This window comes from Megalobrama amblycephala, linkage group LG19 (assembly GCF_018812025.1).
Source record: "Megalobrama amblycephala isolate DHTTF-2021 linkage group LG19, ASM1881202v1, whole genome shotgun sequence".
NCBI classification, from domain to species: Eukaryota; Metazoa; Chordata; class Actinopteri; order Cypriniformes; family Xenocyprididae; genus Megalobrama; species Megalobrama amblycephala.
The window spans coordinates 17085018-17110626 of record NC_063062.1 but is presented as its reverse complement, the minus strand read 5'-3'; the positions used below and the strand labels follow the sequence as shown (position 1 = coordinate 17110626).

General features: G+C 35.0%; 2 protein-coding genes across 6 annotated transcripts in view; one reads left to right on the top strand and one right to left on the bottom strand.

The window, feature by feature from the left end:
* relt (RELT TNF receptor) overlaps window positions 1-14903 on the top strand; it is a 38328-nt gene extending 23425 nt beyond the window's left edge. For all 4 annotated transcript variants that reach the window (XM_048168657.1, XM_048168661.1, XM_048168659.1 and 1 more), the window contains exons 7-11: window positions 4240-4320; window positions 4402-4480; window positions 7787-8023; window positions 11065-11236; window positions 13960-14903. In XM_048168657.1, the coding sequence (XP_048024614.1) occupies window positions 4240-4320; window positions 4402-4480; window positions 7787-8023; window positions 11065-11236; window positions 13960-13971 (581 nt within the window). In that variant the 3' untranslated portion in view covers window positions 13972-14903. The remainder of the gene's footprint in view (window positions 1-4239; window positions 4321-4401; window positions 4481-7786; window positions 8024-11064; window positions 11237-13959) is intronic.
* A 6098-nt stretch (window positions 14904-21001) lies between these two features.
* LOC125254821 (P2Y purinoceptor 2-like) lies at window positions 21002-25254 on the bottom strand. Of its 2 annotated transcripts, none has more exons than XM_048169650.1 (2): window positions 25112-25213; window positions 21002-22597 (listed from the first exon to the last, which is right to left on the bottom strand). In XM_048169650.1, the coding sequence occupies exon 2, from the start codon at window positions 22583-22585 to the stop codon at window positions 21572-21574; it is 1014 nt and encodes a 337-aa protein (XP_048025607.1). In that variant the 5' UTR covers window positions 22586-22597; window positions 25112-25213; the 3' UTR covers window positions 21002-21571. The 2 variants fall into 2 exon arrangements, with proteins under 2 accessions (XP_048025607.1, XP_048025606.1); XM_048169649.1 differs by having other exon boundaries at window positions 21003-22597; window positions 25116-25254.
* Between the last annotated feature and the right edge of the window lie 355 nt (window positions 25255-25609).

Here is a 25609-nt window from a genome sequence, read left to right as displayed (position 1 = left end):
ACTAAATTCATAACTATTGATTCTTACATTGGAATGAATCAATACTGAATTTACTTAAGATTAACAATGACACTATTTTTTTTAAGAGCTGCTGTGCAGCCAAAATTATATACCAGTTATCACTGTAAAGCTACTTTGACACAATCTAAAAGCCCTGTATAAATAAAGGTGACTTGACTTGACTTGATAAGGCTTCATTAGTTAACATGTTAATTCATTATTACCAAACTGACAAAGAAAAATACTTTTAAAGCATTTATTAATCTTAATTTCTTAGTTAATGTTTAATTACATTATTAAAATCAAAACTTATTTAATGGACCTGAGCTAAAATAACAAGTATTGTTGAGGAGACCATTTTTTAACTAACATAAACAAAAAATAATACCTTCTGTAACAAATGTAGCTATTGCACATTACTAACGTTAAATAATGAGACCTTATTATAAAGTGTTACCTGTAGTTCTTTATAATTCTTTTGCACTTTAATCTGTTTGAAACATTTTACTTTATATTTTTTGTGTATTGCGTTATTGTATTTATATGTTCAGATTTTTTTTGTTAAAAGAAAAAGAGTTCTTAAACATGTTATAGTATGACAAGACTTTTTTTTGCAACTTATTTTAATATCATGATAATACCGTGATAAAAGCTTCAGCAATTATCGCAACATAAAAATTTGATACCGTCACATGCCTAAAAGATACTGATATTTATTTTTTTTTGCTTGTGCAAAGCTCAATGCTTGAATGTATGGGTGGTTTCCAGGGTGTTGCTATGTGGTTGCTAAAGCGTTCTCTCCTTTCTTCATCTATCTTTGAGCAGTCCATCTGTATCTTCTTTCCTTAGATCAATAATTCAGTCTGTTCTCAGCTTGTAGATGCTCTCTAACTGCTGTCACTACATTGTTCACTAGTTCTAATGTGGTCAGTGTCAACTACATCTGATTCACGTTGATCTAGACGAACACTTAAACTACTAAAAACTGCCAGACCACCAAGTGAAGCTTCTATTTAAAGCCTTAAGAAGAAGAAAACACCCTATTGGGTGACATTGTGCACCGTTTATGTAAGAAGCTTTGGGAACATGGTGCATTGAAAATATCACAAGATAGCTATGAGGTGATTAATAATGAAAGTCTCGGCTCAGTTGAAGTCTGAAAGCTTCTGTTGTACAAGTCTGGGTTTGATCCAGGACTCAGAGAGCAGGCGACTACATCCAGATGAAAGAGGATGATGGAGGTCCCTGGGGTGTAATGGAGTCGAAATCACTTAATAAAGTGAAGACGTTTGCGGTCAGAATGCTGCATTCAATCTGCTGTTGTTACGTCAGTGTTCCCAGTCAATTTCTGACAGTGCATTCCCAAATTAAATGTCTTTTCTTGGCACTTTTTTTTTGGTGCAGCAGAGATTACATAAGCACTTTGCTTTCAAGAGCTAGAGAGCACTTCTACCTTGATCAGCATTTCAATACTTCAGAGTGTAACTGTAATCTAATATATAGTGACTACACATTTCTGCTTTGAGATGATTTAGCAAGAGCTCTAATAGCATTCAATTATCAGCTTTGGAAGAAAGGTCTGGTGCAGTATCTACTTATAGTTGATTCAGGGCATTTTCTGTTATTATAATGTGTGTATTATGTCCTCTGCTGTTCTGAGATAAACCATTAAGATACATTACCCTTACATTAGAAAGTTCAAGCACCATAAGTGTACCAGTACAATAATTACAGAGCTAAAAACAGCTTTTTTTATGGCTTGCAGCAAGTCTGAAACTAGATTGAAGCCATTAGATAAGACGTTTCTGCACTACATACGTCAAGTTTAGCAGATAATAGATAGATAAACACACAGATGGAATAACCTCAGAGCCTCAATAACTATATAAGATGTGGACTTGAAAGTACAAAGATTTTGCAAAATTATATATTACATATAATATATTGGTATACTGGGTATACATATGCTTAGAAACAAAAGATGATTTAAATTAGTAGGCTTGAGACCAAAAACTTCACAAAATTGTTTGATATAATGGTCAGAATTTGTATATAATATAACATTTATAATGAAAATGTACATATGTATTACTTTTCAAAAGATTTTTTTAAAAGAAATCATACTGTTATTCTGCAAGGATGCTTTAAATTGATCAAAAGTGACAGTAAAGACATTCCTATGACATTTCTATTTCAAATAAATGTTGTTCTTTAAACTTTCTATTCATCTATAAGAATCCTGGGGGAAAATGTATCACAGTTTCCACAAAAATATGAAGCAGCACTACTGGTTTAGACATTGATATAAATAATCAGAAATGTTTCTTGAGCATCAAATCAACATATTAGAATGATTTCTGAAAGATCATGTGACATTGAAAACTGGAGTAATGATGCTGAAAATTCAGCTACCATCACAGGAATAAATTACATTAGCAGTTATTTCACAGTATTACTGTTTTAATTATTTTTATTATTTTGGATCAAATAAATGCAGTCTTGGTAAGCATAAGAGACCACTTTCAAAGGCATTAAAAAATCTTACCCACCCCAAACATTTGAACGGTGGTGTATTATATTTGCAAATAAACTGAATTCAGACAAATGGAGAAAATAAGTGGATTTTTGCCATGTTACGTCATCAATTCTCCTCAAGTTTACACAGGTGTCCTAGCAATATGATCCACTAACCACAAACAAACACAGTCACACAATACTGACTGTCTTCATTTTCAACATTAGATTTATTGTTTTGTCGTTTTAAACTGTACAGACTTCTCATTGTCAAATGTTTTACTTGAAAACTGCTGTCTTTCATCACAGTAAATAACACTTGCATATTTTGGCATTTTTAAGTGTGACTGAAGAGTCCAGACACTTTCTGAGGCTTCAGTAGATGTGCATGAATATGATTCTAACAAAGTATCTTTGGTTGATCAGAATAATAAAGCCACACTGCAGTGCTGACGGTTATTCTGGGTGAATATAGCAGAGTGCTGAGTGAGCTCTTCTCAACGTCCCCAGCTGCCTCACTGTGGAACTCTGGGATATAGCCTGTTACCATAGAGACCACTGTTAACTGCACAGTGAGCCTTCTGTATCCAATAGATTCACAATAGAGATGGAATTTGCAGAGTTTAGCATTGGTATGACGACATTGTTGTTTTGATTTGAATCCTTCTGTGTCTTCAGTGACTCATGTTGAATTGGCATGTTTCTATACTCATGTGGATGTGGCTAATGAGGACGGAGCGCAGCGGCTTCCCTGAGCTGTTGAACTCTTTTAAAAATAGCACTTAATGACGAGGATGACATCATGACGATCCACATACACACCCACAGAAGAGTTTTAAATAATGCTTGTGCTTAAAGTAATTTTGTTCACTGTGAATCTCACAAAACCGGTTAAGTGCATGTCACCATCTCAGCAAAAAAGATCTATATATTTTGCATGCAAAAAAATGAAGGCTGTTTTAAAGAACTTTTTATGGTTTTTGAAGCACATTTTCCCCCAGATTATCAATACTGTAAAGCAGTGTTGTTTTAGTATTATTTATATAAGGTTATAGTATTTATCAATATTTGGAATCAGCTTTTATTTTTATATTTTAGTTTAAGTTTAAGTGTTTTATGTGCTTTTGACATTTTTTTAGATTTTTTTTTTAGCTTTAATTTATTTTTTATTTCAGTTTTAATATTTTTAGTACTTATTTATGTCAGTTAGTTGGTTTTCATAGTTTCAAGTATTTTATGTAATATTTAAATATATATTTTTTTAATTTTTATTTCAATTACTCATTTTTTTAACACTTTTAGTTGTAATAGTTACCAATAACAACACTGCTGTGAAGTATATTTAAATTGTAAAATATTTATGCAGTACATTATTTGTTGTGCTTAATTTGAATTTATGCTCATTTTAATAAAAAGGAAAAAAAACATTGTTTGTGCTAGATAATTGTTATTACTATATCACAGTTATAAGAGAAATAGCAAATAAATATTTAAATATATATATATGCTTAATTGTTTTGTTTTTTATTTCTTCCAAACTAAAAAATTGAAATTATAACAAAATAATATTTTGGAAACTGGGGTGAAATTGGACTGTGGCATTCATGAAATTCACCCACTGATGTCCTTTTTTTTTTTTTTTTTTAGACTGGCTTTTAAATAAAAGACCCTGATATGAAATATAGCAGAACGTGTTCAACTCTAATCTTTGCTCTCTCTCCTCAGGAAACCCTTGTCCTTACATCGTTGATGACCCCAATGAAGACACCATAAGCATTCTGGTGCGGCTCATCACGGAGAAGAAAGGTGTGTAATGTTTCTTGACACATTTAACTCAGCCTTACATCACACTGTGAATCTGATTCCATCTCAATGTGTGTGTTACAGAAAACGCTGCTGCTCTGGAAGAACTTCTGCAGGAATATGAGGATAAACAGATGGCCCTCAACAAGAGCTCATCCATCAAGTAAGAACACACACATGCAACGTACACATCTACACTGATGTCAAAAATCACTTTTGAAAACTCACATAGAGCATGCAGAGTCCAAAATGAAATTAAAATTGAGAAAGTGCAAAATAAGTGTGTTTTTTTATTACACAATATATTTGTCCCTATAACAATGGGATTTTTAAGCTGTTTAATAGTGATACACAGTGTAGGTCATGTCAACACAGCATCATATATGAGTCAGTCTCTGTGAAACTTCACCTATAACAAAAACAAAGACTTATTGTGGTTTAGTTCCTCATATTTTTGTAAGGAATATTCCCTATATGTTTCACCAAAGAGAGTTCTGGAGAAGAATAAAAAGCTTTAGGCATCCTAGATAAACTTTTGATAGTAAGATACAAATCATGACTAATGTTTTGGTGAGTATATGGTTTGTATGTCTTTGAAGAGCCAGACGATTCTCACAATTCCATTTTATGAGATAATTAAAAGGTTTTAAACTATGAAACATGTACACTACCATTCAAAAGTTTGGTATTAGACTTTATTTTTTTAAGAAATTAATACTTTTTGCATAAGGATGCATTCAAAAGGATCAAAAGTGACAAGAAAGACAATAATAATGTTACAAAAGATTTCTATTCCAAATAAATGCTGTTCATTTGTACTTTTTCTCAACAAAGAATCCTGGAAAAAAAAAAGTATCACGGTTTCCACAAAAAAATGAAGCAGCACAAATACAAAATTCTGTTATGAAACTCTAATGGGCAGGCTAATAGGTCCTTTAACTCAACCTGCTAATAATCACATTATTATCTATAGGTCACAGATGATTGGTTCCTGCTGTATTAGTAGCCAATGTGCTTGCGTGCTTAATCTTTAAATATTGAGTTAGCATTTGCTTAGCAGCGCAGCGTGCTTCAGAAACCCTCCACCTTCCCCAGCTCCACCTGTATAGATCTGCTACGGGTTATGTATGCTATATTGTACAGCAGCAGCATGTCTTACTTGCTCACAGCAGCGTGTCGTGTATGTATTGGCAGTAGCAAATCCCGTTCTGCTCTGCAGCAGCAGCAGCAATAAAGCAGCAGCAGTGTAGCAGATTCCGCCAAGACCAAACATATCTACGTTGTCATACCCATTACCATACCAAACAATCCGAGAGTTGTCATGACAGAACTGTTTTCAACATTGGTAGTATGAGATGATCACAGTTCACTCTTGAATTTTTGCATGAATCATCTCCAGCTGTAATGAATTGTATTAATTGTTACTTTTGGACTGGAGCTCTGAGAGGAATTCACGATTGTGAAACAGGAAGCAGATTTCCGTTAGCTCAGCTCATTCTTGTAAACTCATTAATGAAGAATCAATGTAGTGTCAGAAGAGCTGAAAGACAGATTGTGCCTTTGTTAATTAGTTTGCACCTGGTTTGCAGCACTGACAAGCATATAAATAATTAAGAAGTATGTGCTTGTTTATTTTCCAACTGTAGCATCATCACAGTGAACTAAAGGTTGCTTAAAAATGATTAGGAGATTTAAAAAATGTCTTATTTTGGTCTTTATTGTATATATAGACAATTGTGCATATAATTGTTGACATTTACCAACCCCATCCAATCAGATTTCAGTCATAATTATTCACCTCTTTGACGTCACAGTTGTACGGTGACCTCTCAGAGATCCAGTGTGCTGCCATCATCAGTGCCAGCTGAAATTACTCCATGTCCCAACTGCTTAGTTCGAGAGATCCTTTAATTCCAGGCCCTTTTCTGCAAGCCAAGAGTGCTGTATTATACAGCTGTCACAAGCTCAGGGGACTCTGACATCATCACAATGGAACTATGGAAGGGGGGCGGGTACTTATCAAGACTCCATGAATGTATTTGGTTTGTGTGCTTTCAGAGAAGTCTTGAATAAATCGGTACATTCGTTTGTACTTCAAGACTTATGAACTGCTAGAATTGTAAGAATTAAGAACTGCTAGAATATTATGCCTCTTTCTGTATGCCAAGAATCAAGCTTCATTACTTGGTAAGATGAAAGTTTTTACATCGCCAAAGCATTAAAGGTGCCCTAGATTGTTTTTTTACAAGATGTAATATAAGTCCTAGGTGTCCCCTGAATGTGTCTGTGAAGTTTCAGCTCAAAATACCCCATAGATTTTTTTTTATTAATTTTTTTACTGCCTATTTTGGGGCATCATTAACTATGCACTGATTTTTTCAGCACGACCCCTTTAAAGAGATGCGCTCCCTCTGCTCCACGAGCTCTCGGCTATATATACATCGCATAAACAAAGTTCACACAGCTAATATAACCCTCAAATGGATCTTTACAAGATGTTCGTCATGCATGCTGTATGCATGCTTCGAATTATGTGAGTAAAGTATTTATTTAGATGGTTACGTTTGATTCTGTGTGAGTTTGAGGCTATGCTCTGTGGCTAAAGCTAACATTACACACTGTTGGAGAGATTCATAAAGAATGAAGTTGTGTTTATGCATTATACAGACTGCACGTGTTTAAAAATGAAAATAGCAACGACTCTTGTCTCCGTGAATACAGTAAGAAACGATGGTAACTTTAACCACATTTAACAGTATATTAGCAACATGCTAATGAAACATTTAGAAAGACAATTTACAAATATCACAAAAAATATCATGATATCATGGATCATGTCAGTTATTATTGCTCCATCTGCCATTTTTCGCTGTTGTTCTTGCTTGCTTACCTTGTCTGTGCACAGATCCAGCCGTTAATACTGCCTTTCCTTGTCTAATGCGTCGAATGGGCTGGCATTATGCAAATATTGGGGTCATACATATTAATGATCCCGACTGTTACGTAACAGTCGGTGTTATGTTGAGATCCGAGTGTTTTCCGAAAGTCTTTTAAACAAATGAGATTTACATAAGAAGGAGGAAACAATGGGGTTTGAAACTCAATGTATGTCTTTTCCATGTACTGAACTCTTGTTATTCAACTATGCCGAGGTAAATTCAAATTCTGATTCTAGGGCACCTTTAATAAACTTTTTAGAGCTTGCCTATGGAAAACTCACTGCCATGATGCTAGGACTTTGCGTTATGTGTTCTGAGTTGTTTTTGGGCATTGCTACAGTATGTGGTTGCTAGGGTTTTGCTTAGAAGCAACATATTGAGTATATTGAGGTGTTCACAAGCTTGAATTTGGCTTGTAGTGTTTCCCAGTTCATTGTTCTTTTAAAAAAATTCCGGAAATGTTTTGTAAAATATATACACAATGCTGATACCAGTTTGTAAGTCTTTCTCTCTGTCTGTTTCTCTGTCAGGTTTCCGGCTCTTCCTCATTTCTCCCAGTTCCGTTCGTTGCCCCGGCTGTGTACCCACCAGCATCATTTGCACACTATAAACGGGCTGGCCTCACGCTCCGGGCTCTGCTGTTCCCGCTGCAGTCAGAAGAAATGGCCCGAGCTGCTGCTGCCCGCCCTGGCGCTGCCCGCCGATACGCACAAGAGCCCTACTAACGTGGTCAAGACGCCAGAGGTCACCATCCTGTCTGTAGGAAGGTGAGAAAAAAATAGGAAGTAAAATATATAATTATGTGAATTCTGAGAAGAAAGGCCTTAATTTAATCCCAAATTTGTTGTTGCAGTCGAAACATGAGACATCTGTATTTAGCTTTCGTTTTTGATAGTAAACATACAGAAGCTCTGTTCCAACACCTAGTGAATGCTTTTAGACTTCCTGTGTGACAAAACATTTCCCAAAAAATTAAGATAACTTGTTTTGACCTAAATCTATTGCATATGTGTTTCACAAATAAGGTAATCCCAGCAGTGTTATTTTAGTATTGTTTATATATATTATAGTATTTGTTCATATTTTGAATTGGCTTTATTTTCAGTTCAGTTTAATATTACTTTGTTTTATTCATTTTTATGTGCTTTTGTCAGTTTTATTAGTTTTGGGGGGTTTTGACTGAGAAATCACCACCAAAAGATCATTTAAAGTCATTATTGTGTTAGATGAGAAAAGCATTGAATAGACAATGCAAAAAAAATAGCTTTAGAAATTAATATTTTGATTCAACATAGAATTTACTACAGATAATCTTTTAAGGCTATATGTGGCCATAACATTTTTTTTTTCAATTTTTTTTTTCAGAAGCAGCATCTGAAATGGCATTTATGTATATTTACACAGACTATTTAATGCAGCTCAGAGGTGGCGTGAAAATTAATGAAAAATATAATGATACTCTAAAAATGAAACCAAAGCCGCTAGTAGGTGGTGACAAGTCACTGTCTTAATGAGTCATTCAGTCATTCATTCAACTAATTCATTCAAACAGCTGATTCATTCAGGAACAAAGCAAGAATGAATCTGCAACATTTTTGATTTTAGTTTTAATCTTATATTTGTATTTTATTTTATACTGAAAATCATTTCTAATTGTTTTAGTTTAAGTTTTAGTGAACAATAACAACTGAATCCCAGAATGTTTACAAAATGAGCTAAAAGTAAGCAATAAGGTACGAAAGGCTGTGCTGTATCATGAATAAGTCACGACTGAAGGGCGTTGTTAGGCATGACATGAAGCGGAGTGCCTGCAACCCCTTTAGCCATGACTTATTCACGATACAGCACTAGCCTCAAGTACCTTATTGCTTCTTTTATAAAATGGTTACCACACAATACAAATATTTAAGCCAAGAATATGTAACAATGCAACTTTCATGAAGTAAACTTTCAATAAAGCCTGCCTTCCACTGGAAAAATAGTCCCTGACCGTGAACAGCAACAGAAGTTACATTATTACGCCATTAGATGGGGGCAAAGACCATCCTTATGAGTGTGTCAGTCAGTAGCGAAGACTTTTACACTGAAAAGACTGAATTGTTGTGAACACTGAATAAGACGCAACTGACAAATGCTTTGACTAGCGCTGTCAGTCACGGAAAACCCCTTAACTGTTAAAAGCAAAGGATAATACATCAGACATTTAAACAGATTTTTTATTGTGAACATAGGACTGACCTGAAGGAAAATGCTAAATCTGAATGCAGGTAATAAACTTGTTCACTCAATCTTTTTCTCACTTTTACATAATACAGTAAGCTTCAATGAACAATATCAATTAAGAACATACAATTTACGTTGCTAAGAGTGGTTGCTAAGGGTGTTGTGTAGTGATACACAGAACTGTTGGGTGAAGCAGTCATAGCCGTATTTTATCGTGAATAAAACACAGCTATTGACCAATCAGAATCAAGGACAGGAACTAACCATTTTATAATTGAAAATATAAATCCAATATAGCCAAGTAGGGGGGGGCTATATATAATATCCCCCCGGGTGATTCTACTCCACAAACCACCAACAGAGCATATAAAATACCAAAAGTCAAACGAGCAAGGAAAAGGTGCAGGTGACGACGAGGGAGCTTCAGTTGAACAACAGTGAACTGCTGTCAGATGAGATGTTGTCAGGCTATGTCGGTAAAACACAGAAAAATTAACACGACTGTCCAATCAGCCGTTATACTGTGCTTGTGGCACGCACTCAAGAATTGCATGCGCAAATGCACCGGCGCGCGCTGCAAAATTACTTTATTATAGTGCAAAAGAAACTACGAGCAATGACCGTTGTTGTTCTGTTGTAAATCATGAAATTACCAAACATGGGATTAAAGCTGCCTCAAAACTGTTCATGCATGTATGTGTTGACATGGGTTTAAAGCTATTGTTATCCAATTTGTGGGCCTTAAAACGTCTTAAAACGTCTTAAAAATGCACATATGTACACCAGGGAAATTAAAATTTTCTCGGGGGAGCATGTCCCCCATACCCCCCTAGCAAACTACATTTTCTGACCTCGGAAATTATGAAACCCTGCATACGGCCCAGCTTATATTCTATCTAATGAAATCTGAGGTAATCGTGTATTTCTACAAATGTGCGCACTTTTGGACTAAAAGTTTGTATGTGTATACACTGTGATCAAAAATAAATGGGACCAAACGCGACTGAATGTAAAGGTTTGTGTCTCATTATTCTATTAATAACTACCGATTGATTTTGCATTTCTATCAGAAATGAAGAATTATTAGTTTCATTGTAGATAGTGTTGTAAATATTTAAGCTAATACTTCAAATCTCAAGGTTAAATCAGAAGATTTTTTGTAAAAATGTTTCTGTAACATCTGCCAACAAAAAAAAAAAGTATATAGCTCCACTGTGGTTTTTAACAAAAAAAAAAAAACCTTTTCAAAACATCCCCCCCTCTGTTTTTTTCACAAATCGCACCCTGGTATTGTGTATTTATTGTCTTTATTGTTAGAATGCTGAGATATTACCTTAGCAGTTATTAACTTATGCGGTTCCATTTCACTTATTATGCTGCCTTAGAAGGTTGCAGCCTCTGAAGGCAGTAGATAGCTCTCTAAGTTTTGGAGCAGACCTATAAATCACAATGATTGAATGAATTAGTTGTGTTGGTTTGGGCTGGTAATTCACGTCTCATTCTCACGTACACACCCAGTTATGCTCACAAGTGACAAATCAGTTATGATACACTGACCTCTGTGTCACCCATGTGTGAATGGCAGGTTTCAAGTTGCTCAGATCCCAGAAATGAAATCAGCATCCAAGGAAGTGACCCAACCGGAATCGAGCGATACCGACTCCATGGACAGCGGCCACACCGAGCTGGCGGAAGAGTGCTCGCTGCTGGGCGTGTCCTGTTCCTCTAATTCCTCCTCCTCAAAGTGCAGACAGGAGGTGAGTGACTAAACATGCGGAACAGGAATATTCCTCCAAACGTGTTTGTGTTTTAATAATAGTCCTTTTGGCTCGGTTTGTTTTTGAATTGTAGTTTCCTCTTCCTCTTCTCTCTCATTATGGTCTTGGCATTCACTCTCTAAAGCCATGCATAAAAATCCTGGCAGGAAGTCTGGTGTATTTGTCATCCGTACTTGAATGGGAAACTCTTATTTCTTTAGTCACAGCTGACTTGTCCGGGTTAGTGAACATCCTGAGAAGAACCCTGTAGATAACCTCAATCTTTTAATAATAACTGCAGTTGAGCTGCATTTAGGGGAGGTCAGTTTTTGTTACCTAACAATTTGCCCTCTTGCATAAGAATTGCATCTTGCATTGTGGGGCGGTGGGCTGATGGCTTCACAATGACTATCAATAGCTCCTAGGATTTACATAAATACCTCAAGGCTTCACAATTCATCCTTACAGCTGCTCTTGGCATTCAACCCTTTGTGGCCTCATGGTATTTATAAATGACACACAGAACAATACTATACTTTTTATTTTTACAAAGTTACATGGGTACTGTTTTATTTAAACCTGGTTTATTTTCTCTAATGTGTTGGCCACAAGCTTGAACAGACACACTGTAGAAGGTCTACATGTTAGCATAGTATTTAAACAAACTCAAGTGCTTTGGATAAATAAAACACATGTAATGTGTAATAATGGAACATTTCAGTTACATTTATGTATTTGGTAGACTTTGCAAGTGTGCATTTTATAGTTCATGCAATCCCATGACCTACTGTTGCTTGAGCATTAAGTAAAGGGTTATGTACATCCAGCCGAAGGGGTTTATTCTGCGATAATAACTGTCTGGATGTACATTACACCGGTTATTACATGGCTACTTGCCACATAAGTAAATAATTAGACATGAAATATTGATCTCTTTAAACGCAAAGCTTCCGTGGAGAGAGCAGTTGCTAGCATTCGAACCGCTCTTGTGGCACTTTGATGTCATACACCGACCGCTCTGCTCTGTGTCTACGCAGTGGCGCTTCAAGTCGAACAGACATGTTCAGACCTTAAATCTGTAGTGGTCAGGTGGTATAGTGGGCACACGGTACAAGTCGTAGCTCTCAGAAAATGACGAGTTTGCACGTTGTAATTACAAGCTCAACAAGCACGTGAAGGGTTTTTACAGTTCAGAATCATTACGGTAATTACAACATGGCGTGAACGCACCTTAACATACCGCTGGATGGCGCGATTGACCAATCAGAATCAAGTATTCCACAGAGCCATTATAATAATAGGCAATAAATATATAGTGCATAGCGTGGTCTCAATTGTGGTACTGATAATCAAACCTCTTTTCAAAAGTTTGGGTTGGTTAGATTATTTAAATATTTATAAAAGAAGTCTCTTCTGATCACTAAGGGTGCATTTATTTGATACAAAATACAGTACAAACGAAACATTAATATTGTAAAATATTATTACAGTACAATTTAGAAATGTAGAAATCTTTTGTAATGTCTTTTTCTGTTACATTGATTGACTGAATGCAGTGTTAATTATAATTTCTTATACAAAAAAACTTATTTAGTTAAACTTACTTACTTATTTATTAACATACAAAAAAATTGTATGGTAGTGTACATGATTATTTATATCAGTATTTATATGTTTTGTTATGTAGAAAAAGAAAAAAGGCATGAATATAAACTTAAATTATAAAGCATTTTTTTTTTGTCCATTTATTTACTATTTATTAATGAATAAATAAAATATACAGTTATAATATATATATATATATATATATATATATATATATATATATACACACACACACACACACACACACACACACGCGTATATATATATATATATATATATATATATATATATATATATATATATATATATATACAGTCAAACCAAAAAATATTCAGACACTAGATATAATACTTTATATTTTTTTTCTAGTAGGTGCAGGACACGATAGTTCATTTATGTAAGTGAGGATAGCAAAATAAAGTAAACTGTGACATATTATACTCAAAAATTATTCATACAGTGGACTACCAGTAAAATTTATAAAAATTTTAAACCAAAACTTATTCAGACACTTTGACCTGACCGTGTTTTGCTTAAGTAATTAAGATTTTTTTTTTTTCTGACACATTACATTTTTTTAAACTATAGTGAACTATAGTGAAACTGTAATAATGAATAAAATGTTAAAGGTGTCTGAATAAATTTTGGTTTGACTGTATATATATATATATATATATATATATATATATATTATATATTGAGCGTTTTTTTGTTTTTTGAGATTTGGAGATGTAATTGAATTTGCATCAGTTGAAATTGCATTATTTTTACCTTTTAAAACACATCATAACTCATAATGTGGTCCATAGAGGGTTAACTGTGTTTGTTTGGTGCTTCATGGATTAATACAGTGACAAATGCGAGAATCCATTATGGTTTTCAGCTGTCCTCCGCTCACCCTCTTTCCTTTTCCTGTCAGAGCTGGAGTAAGTTTTTCCACTTGTTCAGGTCATGCCGAGTCCATCAGGATAAAATGATATTATCTACCGCCCTCTGGTGGCTGGAAAAGTGTTTGCATTTGTGAACCAACAAATGTTTTTCTTTTGACAAATATAAAGTCAGGCTATCTTTTATTTCATGTTGCTAATCTCTCATCATTCTCTCTCCCTCTTTTTCAGATGAACATATGAAAGGTTGGAGAAGGACATCCACTGACAGGACGCGACCCTTATGCGGATGACATCATTCTTAGGCGACCGATCAGGGCAGATATGTGGCGGTGATGTCAGTATTCACCACCTTGAGGAGCCTTGAATTCAAGACCTTAGAAAACATTCGTATTTATTGCATAAGTCATAGAACTATTTTATTAAAATACAATAAGCTCTCTCTCTCTCTGCTAGCAGATAATATGAGACCGAAGGGCATTTACTCAAAAGACACTAAAGATGTCTTAAGTGCAGCCTCTGCTGCCGATTGACTTGTCGCACAATCAAAAACAATGAGACACCAGAGAGACAGTCTCTCCAGTTAAGAAGTATTATGAGAAACAAGTTTGAATTACATCTCTGTCATTTTTTTTATTTTTTGTTCTTTTTGTTTTGTCTTTTAGTATTTAAGATTTCAAGTTGCATATGTACAGTCATGGTCAAAAGTTTGCAAACACCTTGTTTTTTTATTCATAATAATTTAAGCAAAAACCTGCATACAACTGTCAATTTCTTATATTGTTTAATAAAAATAAGTATTCTGCAGTTTTTACACCTGTACCTCATATATTCAAACAATAGTACAGGATATATGTGTACAAAAATATTTATTTACTTAAGCAAAGATGGTTTACACTAATTCACCAACTTAAAATCTTTGCTAATAGAGTGAATGTGCTTTATGTGATGTTTAAACTACACGACTGATGAACTGCAGACCAAAACCATAAATGTGTGAATGTCATTATATTAGATGAGAGAGTTCATCAAATTAACTATAAACATGTTCCACTAACAACAAACACTCTTTAGATCTATTGTTTTATCATTTCAAACTTATTTTTGTCAATTGATATGCTTGATAAGTGTACTAATGTCTTTCATTCAAATAAATGCTGCTTGGTTTGTGATGATTTTGTCATCTCATGCAATGACATTCAGACATTTTTAAGGATGATTAAAGTGTCCAAATACTTTTTGGGCTACATTTTTTGGTTTATATTTTTATTTCTTTAAAGATAAAGAATAAGTGACTAATTGTTTCATAATTTTAAAAAAGGCTTATGTCAGTGGCATAGAAATACTAACAGCAATATTGCTTAAAAATTTGAATTTTCAAGTGTTCACAACCTTTTGACCATGACAGAAGAATGTAATATTTCATATATTAACAAACCCAGATTCAAAAAGGCTCTTTTTCACCACAACCTTCAGCTCGTCAGCTTGATTGAACAGCTTTTAAAAAGTTTTTCTCTAAAAAAGAAAGAAAAAAACAAAAAAAAACAAGCAATACAAAAAAGCACACAAATCTGAGGACAGACAGCTGAGAAAATCTTGCTCTAAACTAAAATAGATTTATTGCTCCTTTTGAAAGTATTGTCATCTCAAAGAACATTTGTAGTGCCTCAGACTAGCTGTCTTGTTCTTTGCTATATAACAGTTATAGATAGTGTTAGTGCTGAACCTTACGCATTTCAGATTGCTCGCTTTATCAAACATGTGGGATATTAGGCCACGTACACACTATAAAGTTTCAGGAGTGACAACCGCATTTTAAATACAGGAGTGAGTTCCCTAAATTCTTGCTCTGTGTGTGTACGGAACATGACTCACTCCCGAAATTGCAGTGATGGTAATCATAGCAATGTTCTGGCATCAGACATTTCCTGTCAGATGTAATAGACATTTAGCAAATGTCTTTAAGATGTTTATTATTTAGAATGTATGTAAAACTACATTTTTAAAGATGTTTATTAGATGTTTGTACACAATATACAATATTACAATAATGATGTTCTGCAATTTTAACCAAATAACCGTACACAGAGGCGTTGTGTTTTGTTTAATGCTCAGAAGTCTACTTGTCCTTTGATTATAAGCGGTTTTGGGCTTGTTGTTTGGGCTTGGCTCATAAAGCGCTCAAATTGATATTTGTCATTACCTGAATTTTTTTGGGAGAAATACAGTTCAACAGTGCTCGTCTACTTTTTCAACGGCGCTGGTTCCAGAAGTATTTTTTCCATTCATTTTTCCCATTGCTTCATTAAAGCCTTATAAGCCAAGAACCAAGCCAAGCAGCTACGAAGTGAATAATAACATTACAAACTTTGATTTGAAGCAAAAAAGTATTTGAAAATCAGACAAAAAAACAAAGGTACAAGACTGTACTTAAAGGGATAGTTCACCCAAAAATGAAAATTCTGTCATCATTTACTCACCTTCAAGTTGAATGAGTAAACCTGTATGAGTTTCTTTCTTCGTTTGAACACAAAAGAAGATATTTTGAAAAATGGTCCCCATTGACTTCCATAGTATATATATAGATGTAGAAAAAAATTGTTGGTACCCTTGATAAATATGAACAAAAAACCTGTGAAAATAAATCTCCATCATTAATCTTTTAGGTCTTTTTATTTTAAAAAGTCACAAAATTCTAACCTTTCATTGAAGTATAAGAATTTAAAAATGGGGGTAAATCTCACTATCAAATAAATGTTAACGTAATACATGTTGGACACAATTAATGGTACCCTTTTATTAAATACTTTTGTTAACCTCCTTTTGTCAAGAAAGCAGCTCTGAGTCTTCTTCTATAATGCCTGATGAGTTTGGAGAACACCTGACAAGAGATCAGAGACCATTCCTTCATGCAGAATCTCTCCAGATCCTTCAGATTCCAGCTCCATGTTGGTGCTTCTTCCCTTCAGTTCACTCCACTAAATTTCTATCGGCTTCAGGTCACGGGACTGGGATGGCCATGGCAGAAGCTTCATTTTGTGCTCAGAGACATAGTTTTGTGTTAAAATTTTATGTTTGTTTTTGGATCATTGTCCTGATGGAAGATCCAACCACAGCCCATTATAAGATTTTCTAGCAGAAGCAGTCAGGTTTTGATTTTTTATCTGTCAGTATTTGGTAGAATCCATGATTCCATGTATCTGAACAAGATGTCCAGGACCTCCAGCAGAAAAATAGGCCCACAACATTAAAGATACAGCAGTATGTTTAACCGTGGGCATGGGTTACTTTTTATCCATGTGTGCACCAAACCCATCTGGTGGGTTTGCTGCCAAAAACTTTTTTTTAGTTTCATCTGACCATAGAAGCTGGTCCTGTTTGAAGTTCCAGTCGTGTCTGACAACTGAATATGCTGGAGATTGTTTCTGGATGAGAGCAGAGGATTTTTCTTGAAAACCTCCCAAACATCTTGTGGGGATGTAGGTGTTGTTTGATAATTCTTTTTAGGCTTTCTGAGACTCAAGACTCAACTAATTTCTGCAATTCTCCAACTGTGATCCTTGGACAGTCTTTGGCCACTCAAACTTTCCTCCTCACTGCGCATTAGGACGATTTAGACACATGTCCTCTTCCAGGCAGATTTGTAACATCTTTAGTTGATTGGAACTTCTTAATTATTGCCCTGATAGTGGAAATGGGGATTTTCAATGCTTTAGCTATTTTCTTACAGCAACTTTCTATTTTGTGAAGCTCAACAATCTTTTGCTGCACATCAGAACTATATTCTTTGGTTTATATATATTATGGGAGTCAACGGGGACCAGCAACTGTTTGGTTACCCGCCACATATATCAAAATATCTTCTTTTGTGTTCAACAGAAGAAAGAAAATCATACAGGTTTAGAACAACTTGAGGGTGAGTAAATGATATTTGGGTGAACTAGCTATATATTTACGTATTTTGAGAGCATAGCGAGATTGACTCTTCATTCATTGCTTCATAGTAGTGGGCAGAACTAAAGAGCTCTTTTTGTGCATTTTGCTTTTTTTAATTAACTGGTTGGTTGAATTTTCTGTACAGCATCATGGGTAGTATAGTTTTTCACCTTGAATTCCACTGTTAAACCATTATTTTAAAACTAAATTGAAATAATGGGTGCTAAGGGCTTCAACAGAAGCAAATACTACAACCTCGTAGCTCACAGTAAGGCTGTGTTTAAAGGTTTATAAGTTATCGTTAATTATCAATTTCCCAATGGACTCGACTGTTTCACTTTAGTTTCACTTTATTTGGTTTTAAAAGGCAGTTACTTCCATAAATTACTGAACTCTGTGTGTACAGAACAGGATTAAGCACTAAAAGGTGAATTAACAACCGAATTTAGCTGCAGAGTGTATGTGGTTCATTGTGCTGTTGTATTTCAATCTGTGAGACTAAACCAAATCTCTTTCCAGATTCCTCTCACATTTCAAACTATGACTTAGAGCTGCTCCATTAGATACCACATTTGGGGAAACTGAAGTGGGCATTATTAACCACAAAACACTGCGGCCAGCCGAGATCTATAATCAAAGTTTCCTCTCACTCATCAGTCTGGTTAATGTTCATACCACAGCTAAATTTGGATCAAATATGAAGAAAAAAGGAATCTGATGTTTTCAGTTCTGTTATGTTAATATATATTGATGTCTCAAACAGTCATTAGAAGTATAGATATACAACCAGAATGTTAAAAATTCATCTAATCACAAAATATATTAAAAGATATTATGAAATTTGCCGATGTTATCATGAACATGCCCGAGTAGGTCATAGTGTCTGATATTTAAAAAGCCATTCATTCCAAAAATCATTTCCTCACTTAGTATTTTAGTCTTGTTTTCCATTACAAATATCTAAAAATCCTTAAATCAAGATACATGATACAAGATATTAAGCCTTGTTTTTTAAGAAAAATAGGATCAAAATTAAGTGATTTTATATTAAAAAATATATATATTTGTCAATGGGGTAAAAAGAAATGGGGTTTTTTCCCCTTTGAATTAAGTTTATTTTTCTGACTTCATTGGCAGATATTTTTCTTGTTTTAAACATAAATTCACTTAATTTTGATACAGTACAAAACAAGACTTAATCCCCCGGTTTCACAGACAAGGCTTAAGCAAGTCCCCGACTAAAATGCATGTTTGAGCTGTTCACCTGAAAGCAACTTGCACTGACACATCGTAAAATATGTCAATGCCATAGTTTTGTCTTAAGATGCAAAACAATAATGTTTTTTTTCTAGGGTACGTTTATAAAAGCTACTTAAATGTCCTAATTGAACTAAGCCTAATCCTGTCTTAATCTAAACCCTGTCTGTTCACATTTGTCAGCAAAACCTTTGACAGCTCCAGGGCTTTCGTGAAAACCAAAAGTAACTCACTCCCACTCAAACGTTTACTCCTTGAATTCTTGCTTCTGGGAACAATACATGTCGACACCATTGTGGATAAAAGTTTGAACGTAACCTCCGTGTCAAGACCTTACTCTTACAGGATGTGGCGGAGTGTTCGTCAGTATTCCGATGCAGAGAAACAAGAATCTACAAGAGCTGTTGCATTCAAAGCTGAATGAGTCAAATACATTGATTGTGAAATGCATATCCTCAATGGAATTTTCATCACAATTTACTGAGGTAACTGTAAAACATATTATGAAACATTACTCGTTTTTTATCATTTCATTCTTCCATTGTATTTATTTAATTTTTCCATTTTATTTGTAATTCACATGAAGTAGTGACAGGCAAGGCTACTCAAGGATATAGCATCACAGTTTTGTTACTGACATTTACATGCACATTTTATATAAAGTGAGTTTTTATACAATATACATGTGTTTCTTTGCAATAATTTCTTCAATACATCATAGTTGCAGTTTGCAAAGATGCACTAGAATGACAAGGTAAGGGGAGAACTTAGCTCTGTATTGTTGTTGCTTTTATTTATTATCATTCAAATAATAATGCTGTTTTTTCTTGCTATTTATACTTTTGAAATAAAGAACTTTACTGCAGTATTTGAGATCTGGAAATTCATTTTTACATATATATATATATGCAATGATTTTTTCTGGTAATATAAACTACCATTCAAAAGTTTGAGGGTTACCACATGATTTTCTCACCCTCAAGCCATCCTAGGTGTATATGACTTTCTTCTTTCAGACGAATACAATCAGAGTTATATTAAATAATGTCCTGGCTCTTCTAAGCTTTATAATAGCAGTGAACAGAGGATGAGATTTTGAAGCCCAAAAAAGTGCAACCATCCATCATAAAAGATATCCACACAGCTCCAGGGGCTAAATAATGGCCTTCTAAAGCGAAGTGATGCATTTGTGTAAGAAAAATATATATATTTCAAACTTTAAAAACTAAAATAACCAGCTGCCAGCAGACGTCTGTAAGCACGTCGACTTACACCAAAAGAGTAACCCCTGTAGGAGTAGCGTAAACTTTGACACCTCTCTTTGTTCAAACAAATAGGGCTGTGCAACAAACTCAAGCTCCTCTTCTTTTATATCAAAATCCTCCGACATATCTCTTTAAAAATTCTCATCTAATTTGTGACCGGTGTTTTGTATTGCTCTATCCTCTACACTTCCGCATTCGTCAATATGTCACGCGTCGGGTCAGAGTTCACATTTTTGCCGTAAATTGATGCGTACAGCTGTCTGTCGGAAGCTAGTTATTTTAGTTTTTAAAGTTTTAAATGTAGATATTTTTCTTACACAAATGCATTGCTTCACTTCAGAAGGCTTTTATTATCACATGTTTTGTATGTTTACTTTTGTTATCACATGTTTTTGTATGTTTACATAAAGTGCAATAAAGACATAAAAATATACAGCTTTAAAAAAAATGTCTTCCTTAAAGGATTAGTCCACTTTCAATTAAAATTTCCTGATAATTTACTCACCCCCATGTCATCCAAGATGTTCATGTCTTTCTTTCTTCAGTTGAAAAGAAATGAAGGTTTTTGATGAAAACATTCCAGGATTCTTCTCCTTATAGTGGACTTCAGTGGCCTCCAAACAGTTGAAGGTCAAAATTACAGTTTCAGTGCAGCTTCAAAGAGCTTTAAACGACACCAGACGAGGAATAAGGGTCTTATCTAGCGAAACAATCGGTCATTTTCGGAAAAAAAATTACAAATGATCGCCTTGCACGTGCTTCCCCTTCCCGTATTCTTCAAAAAGCTTATGCTGTATGTCCTACACCTTCCCTAGTCTACTTAAGGAAAAAAAACGGAACTGGCGCCGCGTTCGTTCCGTAAGTAGAATTGGGAAGGCGTATGACATACAGCGCAAGTTTTTTGAAGAATACGGAAAGCGTAAGTACGTTCAAGGTAATATTTTGTGTTTATAAAGCATATACAGTTGTATTTTTTTCAAAAATGGCCGATCGTTTCGCTAGATAAGACCCTTATTCCTCGTCTGGTATCATTTTATTTGAAAGTGGACTAATCCTTTAAGAATGATAGAATTATTCCATTGACATATGATACAGTCTCTGATTGCACAGTCATGCTGTAGTGAAGCAAAGCTTGATTTCTATTGTCTCACTGTGAAGTAAGTCACATTACTTTACTGGCTTCCATGGTTCCATTTAGAACCTTTAACATCCATGAAACCTTTCTACTGAACAAAAGATTCTTTAGATTTTTAAAATGTTCTTCACACTGGTTCTTCAAAAGAAACTCTAAACTTCTTCTTTGAGAACCAAAAATGGTTCTTCTGTGGCATCAAGAAAGCCCCGTTTTGTAAACTTTAAAAGTGTGTTTTTTAAGATGTTCATCTTCACAGTAAGGTTGAGAGGCATTTATCAGCTGTCATGCTTGGTTTCTTGTTGATGGATTTTCTAAAGCTCTGCCCTGCCATGAAGTAGAGGATGGGGTCGATGCAGCTGTTGATACTGACCAGAGGTCGCGTGGCTTTGTAGGCGCTGTTGGAGAGCTGAAGTGCATCGCAGTTCTCTTGGTCCAGGTAGCGGAAGATGTAGTATATAGAGCGGTTCAGATGGAAGGGCAGGAAGCACAACATGAAAGCCAGAAGGACAATAATGATCATCTTCACTGACTTCTGCTTGGAGTGTTGTGATATTGGTCCTCCACCAACACCAGGTTCCTGAAGTTTCCTCACCATCAGCCCATTGCAGACCAGCACCACCCCAAATGGTAGAACAAAGAGCAGGAACATCACCACCGAGCTGTAGACCAGAAATTCATTAAAGTGATCCTTGCTGGTGGTGTCGTGACAGACCTCAACTTCATCATGAAGTTGATGCTCTAGATGCACATGCACATGTCTCGTCCTGGAGAAATAAAGGATCGGGGCTTGAAAGATGAGTATGATCGCCCATACTCCCGCAGAGACCAAACGAGCACGACGGGCATCCATCATGGACAAAGAGCGCATCGGATGACAGATACCAAAAAATCGGTGTATGCTGATGCAGCTGAGGAAGAGGATGCTTCCGTAGAGGTTTGTGTAGAAGAGAAAGCGAATCAGTTTACACATCGGCTCGCCAAACGGCCAGTCGTTCTCATCAGCGTAATAGTAGATCAGAAACGGAAGGGTGAGGATGTAAAGAGTGTCACAAACGTTGAGGTTGATCATGTAGATGGTGCTGGGCTTCCAGTGTTTGGTTCGAAACAAGATGACGTACATGGCGGTGATGTTCAACCCCAGGCCGACCACAAACACCAGAGTGTAACTCACCGGGAGGAGAATGTACTTGAAGTTTTCTTTTAAAGAACAACGATACACGTCACTATGATTGGTTGGTACAGTAGTATTGTTAAGCGTTGCCATTCTGATCCAGATCTGTCAAAAAATAAGACAATGAAATCATATCTAAGGGGAAATATTATCTAGTTGGAAGCTTAAATTTACATATTGATCTTATATTAAACAAAAAATAAACTAATCTTCTAAACTTTTATGCATCTCCTATATGTCAACAAAACAATATTAGCATTAAAATTATGCTTATTTATGATAGAAATAGAATATAATGGCTAAGCTGCCACACAAAAGCAATTTTTTCAGAAGTGGTCGTCGCAATGAATAATATATTAATATATCGGGGATATGTCAACTGTCAAAACACATTTCATACTCGTATTTCATCCCAAAAACAAAAACATTAAATATTTATAACTCATTGTATTAGTTTTTGTAGTTTTTGTCAATGCTGAGTAAATACAAATTATAATTTCATGAAGTATAATCAGAACTGTCAAGGGCTGTGCCAAGTGTGACCGCACAGGGCCTCGAGCCAAAGCAAAGAGACATCTGACTTGATGATGTAAAGCCAGTTGTTACAGTTCATGTTTTTGTCCTTCGAAATACTATAATACTATAAAATACAAAGCTAAAAGTGAGACTATGTGTATCGTGGCTGCATTATTCTGCTTGTTAAAAATGTCTTATGCAGTAACTGCTCTGAGCGTGCGCGTGTGACCGTGATTCACCACGCGCATACATGACATGTCAGTCAGCGCTGCGTCGCACGTCAAGTTCGTAGAGAGCTTCATTTCAGTCCGTTTTAAATTCTGATTTTGGCCCATTCTGAAATGGGTCAAACCATAGATATTACCTGAGAAGTTAGAAATCCATGGAGGTTCATTTATTGTATGTACGAAGAGTAAGCATGGACGCCTGCAGGTACGCACATAGGTTTTAACACTATTTAACACTAAAAAGTTAAATAAGCATAAACGTTTTTAAATCCAAAAAGCAACGAAATTGTCAGATATGCATTTACCGCATGTTCACAGAGGAAAACAACTGGAAAAATAGCTGTTTGTTCTCTCGTTACAGTCTGTTTGTTTTTACTGACTGAGAAATCGCTTCAGGTGATTCAGTGAGAGAGAGCAGTGCAACGAATGCGAGTGGATTTGCAAACGCTTTTGACCAATTCATAATTTAGAACATCATTTAATCGTCAAAAATATATATGCGCAGTTCACAGAATATACGAAGCGAAGCAAAATTTGTGTTAAATATCCACAACAAAAACAACAAATTGTTCGTAACAGTAGACCCCCATTACTAAACACCACCCTTGCGACGTGCCTGAGTTAGCTAAATGTCCAGACAGCATTTATTTTCACATCATTTCACATCACACATATTTTTTTTTCTATGTATGTATGGATGGATAGTCTGATTTTGTAACACCATTCCAAGTATTTTCTCTCCAAGCCTAGTCTTGCATTTGAACAACTTGATGTAACTGTTCTAATATTTACATGGAAAAAGTGATCATTGTGGCATTTGTCTAGGATCACAGACAACACATGCCATACTTTAAGAGGTGGTAAATGTCCACAAACTTCACACACCCATATTGATACTGTCATGCATGGCAGATTTCAAATAATCCCGGAACATTTTAACAGAGTCATTTCAGAGTAATTTCAAATTGCTTCTTCCAAACTCAGGGGATGCACAAATAAGCTATTAAAGAAGTACAAAGTGGTTGTTTTGCTAATCATGCAGCCCAACAGCACTCTCATTTATGCCAGAAAATAACACATCACATCGATCAATAAAGCAAATTAAGCCACAAAGTATCTTCAAAACCTCCTGAGAATATCTTATAAGAACTATCAAATGCTTTACTGTCATAACCACTGGAGCTGACATAACCAAAACCTGATGATCATGTTCTTACAGCATGATTTAAGAATCCTGAGAATCCGAAAGGAAGAAAATCTGTACAAAGAATCACATAATCAATGTTATTTTATTAATATGGACTTTTGAACCAAAATGGTGTTTTGGCACGTCATATTTCAGAATGTCTAATGTTACTGTGTTTTTAGGATGAATGGTTATGTTGTGTTTTTAAGTCAATAGAAGGACCTTCTAAATGAATAAATCATTTTAAAAAAGATATTCCACAAACTGAGACATATATTGATTGTTTGGTAACACTTTACAATAAGGTCTCATTCGTTAACATTAGTTAATGTATTAACTGACAATGAGTAATACATTTGTTACAATATTTATTCATCTCTGTTAGTTAATAAAAATACAGTTCATTGTTCGTGTTAGTTCACAGTGCATTAATTAGTTAACAAATACAACTTTTGATTTTAATGATGTATTAGTAAATTATGAAATTAACACTAAGATTTATAAATGCTGTAGTATTGTTCATTCTTAGTTCATGTTAACAAAAGTAGTTACAAAGTGTTAACAAATAAAACCTTATTGTAAAGTGTTACCTGTTGTTTTTATCTTCTTTTTATAAAAACACTGCATAATGTAACCAATTAAATATACATTTTTGTAAACCACATTTAGTAAGTACAAAAATTAACATACTCACATGTGTTTTCAGCAGATACTTTCAGGAATGTCCCCTCATGCTCTTCATAGTCAGTCTTGCACTTCCTCTGCCTGTTCATGCTGCATTTCTTCATTGTGGGCGGTTCTTCTCATGTCAACACGCCTCAGCCTGCTCTCATGCTCAGGACTAGTATGCAAATCACAGCTGAGAGCTTCACACAATCTATGTCAAAAGTAAAGTTAGTTCAAGCAATTCAAATAAAGGTAAACTGGTTTCCAAAAAAAACAACTCTCATGCCACTGTTTGTTTAAAACTTACGCCATTGGTTATGTATGGCAGAAGTTTAACGCCAGACCAGTGAAACAAAACAGACTGTTTAGAATGGAACACCTCAGAATATACTGACAACTATTTTAATAAATAATATGTAAAACAGAGTGCATTATGAAACAATAAGTTTCAAACATGCTAAATTATTGTCCCTATATAAATTATTCTAATATTTGTATACTGTGTAAAGTATATACTGTATA

Excerpts from the sequence above, each read along its gene's own strand:
- LOC125254821 (XM_048169649.1), bottom strand. The coding sequence starts at position 22,585 with ATGGCAACGCTTAACAATACTACTGTACCAACCAATCATAGTGACGTG.